The sequence below is a fragment of the Gigantopelta aegis genome, chromosome 11, assembly GCF_016097555.1.
Source record: "Gigantopelta aegis isolate Gae_Host chromosome 11, Gae_host_genome, whole genome shotgun sequence".
NCBI lineage: Eukaryota > Metazoa > Mollusca > Gastropoda > Neomphalida > Peltospiridae > Gigantopelta > Gigantopelta aegis.
Genome location: NC_054709.1, coordinates 11935983 through 11938843, shown reverse-complemented (window position 1 = coordinate 11938843; position 2861 = coordinate 11935983). Strand labels below are relative to the sequence as shown.

Here is a 2861-nt window from a genome sequence, read left to right as displayed (position 1 = left end):
AAAAAACCCCAGCCATGTTATTGGACCGGCTATCAATATTCGTTCCCGTCTGGATAACGACAGCCATGTTAGAGGAACGTCCGTCGATATTCGTTCCCGTCTAAATAACGACTGTGACCTTCACGGTAATCTTTGTGCTGTGTAAGTAATAGTTTTGTTATTCTTGACGAGTAAAAACAAACAAACAAAACCCAGCAATGTTAGAGGAACGTCCGTCAATATTCGTTCCCGTCTGGATAATGACCTTGACCTTCGCCATTATCCTCGTGCTGTGTGTGGCGGGAAACCTGACCGTCATCTTGATCGTGGCGCTTCGCAAGGACATGCACACGGTGCCCAACATCTTCATTACGTCACTGTCGGCCAGCGACCTCCTCATTGGTCTGGTGGCGCTCACCTTGACCATCATCCAGATCAATGGACTGATGCCCTTCAACAAGGCCTCCTGCCTGCTGCCAGTCTATTTCGAGAGCGTCGCATTCACGGCGAGCGTGTATTCGTTACTAGCGGTCACGTTTGACCGTTACACGGCCGTCGTCTTGGCGACCACTAAAGCCTGGACGATACGGACGGGAGTGCGCATAGTTTTTGCGGTCTGGCTGACGTCATGCGTGTATTCCGCAAAGATGTTTTTCAGCATCCTAACCGTGGGCCACCTGCACGCGATCACAAATACGCACGGCAACAGGACCAAGTTCTGTAATCTGTTGATCGAAGAGGACGACGACGACCTGTACTACCGTATCACCGACTTCATCGTCCTCTTCGTCATCCCTATCATCCTCATGACCCTGATGTACGCACGGATTGCACGGAGATTGTGGACCAAGTCGATGGCCATCACAAACGTGGTGAGGAACAAGAGGCGGATCGTGAAATTCCTCATCACCAACGTGGTGCTCTTCTTCTTCAGCTGGCTGCCCTTCTACATGATCGACATCATCTTCGACAGCATCAACATGATAATGGGTATCGACATCCACGACGTGGACGCCTTCACAAAGTCCCTGACCTACGTCATTCTGAGGTTCGTCTTCACCGTCCTGGCTCTGAGCAACTCCGTAGTGAACCCGATCGTGTACGCGTACTTCAACCAGAACTTCAGGATGGAGCTCGGCAAGATCAAGAAGGCGTGTGGCTGTGTCGCCAGAATCCAACCCATTGGTGTTATAGAGCACCTTAATCATATTCCCAGGACGCACTCCTCTCAGATAGAACCAAGGTCTTAACAACGGAAGCCACTGTACATAGTTGGGAACTGCGTTGGTTATGTGGACAAGGGAGTATTAATAAATAAGAGAGTTAGAGATGGGAGGTTGCCGGCGACCGAACTAGCGAGGAAGCAACTGAGCCATGCTCAGAGCAAAATAAAATCAGTGTTTTATAGGAAGACTAGGAGTCGGGAATTTAAACCAGGGGATAAGGTGCTGCTGTACCTTCCCATTAAACGGGGTTCTGTGCAGAACAGGTATTTCGGGCCCTATGTTGTGCACAAACGGGTTAATGAGACAGGGTATGTGATAAGCACTCCTGATAGGGTTAGGAAAAGTAGGTTTGTCACATCAATTTGCTAAAAGGTTATTTTGACAGACTGCCGATAGTTCCAGAGAGACCGGTCCAAATTGAGAGACACTCAATTTCCTGTGATGACGTCAAGACTGCAGAGGTCAAGTTGGCCAACGGCCAGATTCTAGCAGACTTGAACCCCCAGCGAGCAAAGTTGACTACGTTGAAACAAGACAATGTTTCCATTTGTCGGGACCTTCCAACGGTTACCAATACCTTAAGCCAAGATGTGCGCTTGGAACCCGCTACACCGCGTTGACAGCATGCCTATCGGAGAAAACCTGGAAAACGTGCGACGCTGAAAAGAAGGAAACGAAGTTCCATTGGTCAGGTGAATGCGAGAAGTCATTCAACCGTCTCAAGCAGAGGCGCTACTCGTCTCCCGTGATGGCAGCACCAGACTACCGAATGCCGTTCAAGCTAGCTGTGGGTGCCAGTGACGTGGGTGCTGGAGCTGTGCTGTTCCAAGAAGACGAAGACGGACTGGACCATCCTAATGAAAGCCTCCAACCAGAGAGTTTTGAGATGGAGTCTTCTTCAGCAAGAATACCCAATTACCATTGAACATATCAAGGGCACATCCAATGTAATCGCTGATGCCCTGTCCCGAAGTTGAACGTTATGATATGTGTTGACATTCTTGATTTCTGTTTTGTTTATATATATTTTATTTGTATACCAGGGACTCAGAGACTCAGTGTGATTACTGGTAGTCACCTTATTATTACATGTGTTATAAATGCCCGTATGCGTCGGTTAACGCACCTTTTTGTTTTAATGTAGTATATTTCCCTATTCCTAGAGTAGAGGAAATATCCTTTTTGAGGTGGGGGTGTGTGACGGTACATGCTCTTAATTTGTTTTCGCCTGTGGCGATTTTACTTGTGTTAGAGGGCCGTGTGCAGTTTCATTGCACTTAAGCCCAGATGGGCAACTTGTTACGTAATACTTCTGCGCGACGGTCCTCGATCGGTACGCCTAATACACACCCAGCCAGGTGCGGAGGCCATGTGGCTAGTAGTTACGTAATATCTCCGGTAGTGCTGTTTATGGCCAGGAGATTGCTCGCGGTTGGCGACAGCCAGACTGACGATCAGAGAGAAGCCATATAACCCGTCGACGTTCCCGTCTAAATAACGACTAGACGGTAATCTTTGTGCTGTGTAAGTAATAGATGTTATTCTTGACGAGTAAAAACAAACAAACAAAACCCAGCAATGTTAAAGGAACGTCCGTCAATATTCGTTCCCGTCTGGATAATGACCTTGACCTTCGCCATTATCCTCGTGCTGTGT

At 48.2% G+C, this 2861-nt stretch overlaps 1 protein-coding gene across 1 annotated transcript; it reads left to right on the top strand.

Annotated features, from left to right (window-relative positions):
- Nucleotides 1–239: 239 nt before the first annotated feature.
- LOC121385019 (QRFP-like peptide receptor) lies at nucleotides 240–1274 on the top strand. The gene has a single exon (XM_041515555.1). The coding sequence runs from the start codon at nucleotides 240–242 to the stop codon at nucleotides 1227–1229; it is 990 nt and encodes a 329-aa protein (XP_041371489.1). The 3' UTR covers nucleotides 1230–1274.
- The last annotated feature ends 1587 nt before the right edge of the window (nucleotides 1275–2861 follow it).

Coding starts and splice junctions, on each gene's coding strand:
- LOC121385019 (XM_041515555.1), top strand. CDS start 240: ATGACCTTGACCTTCGCCATTATCCTCGTGCTGTGTGTGGCGGGAAAC.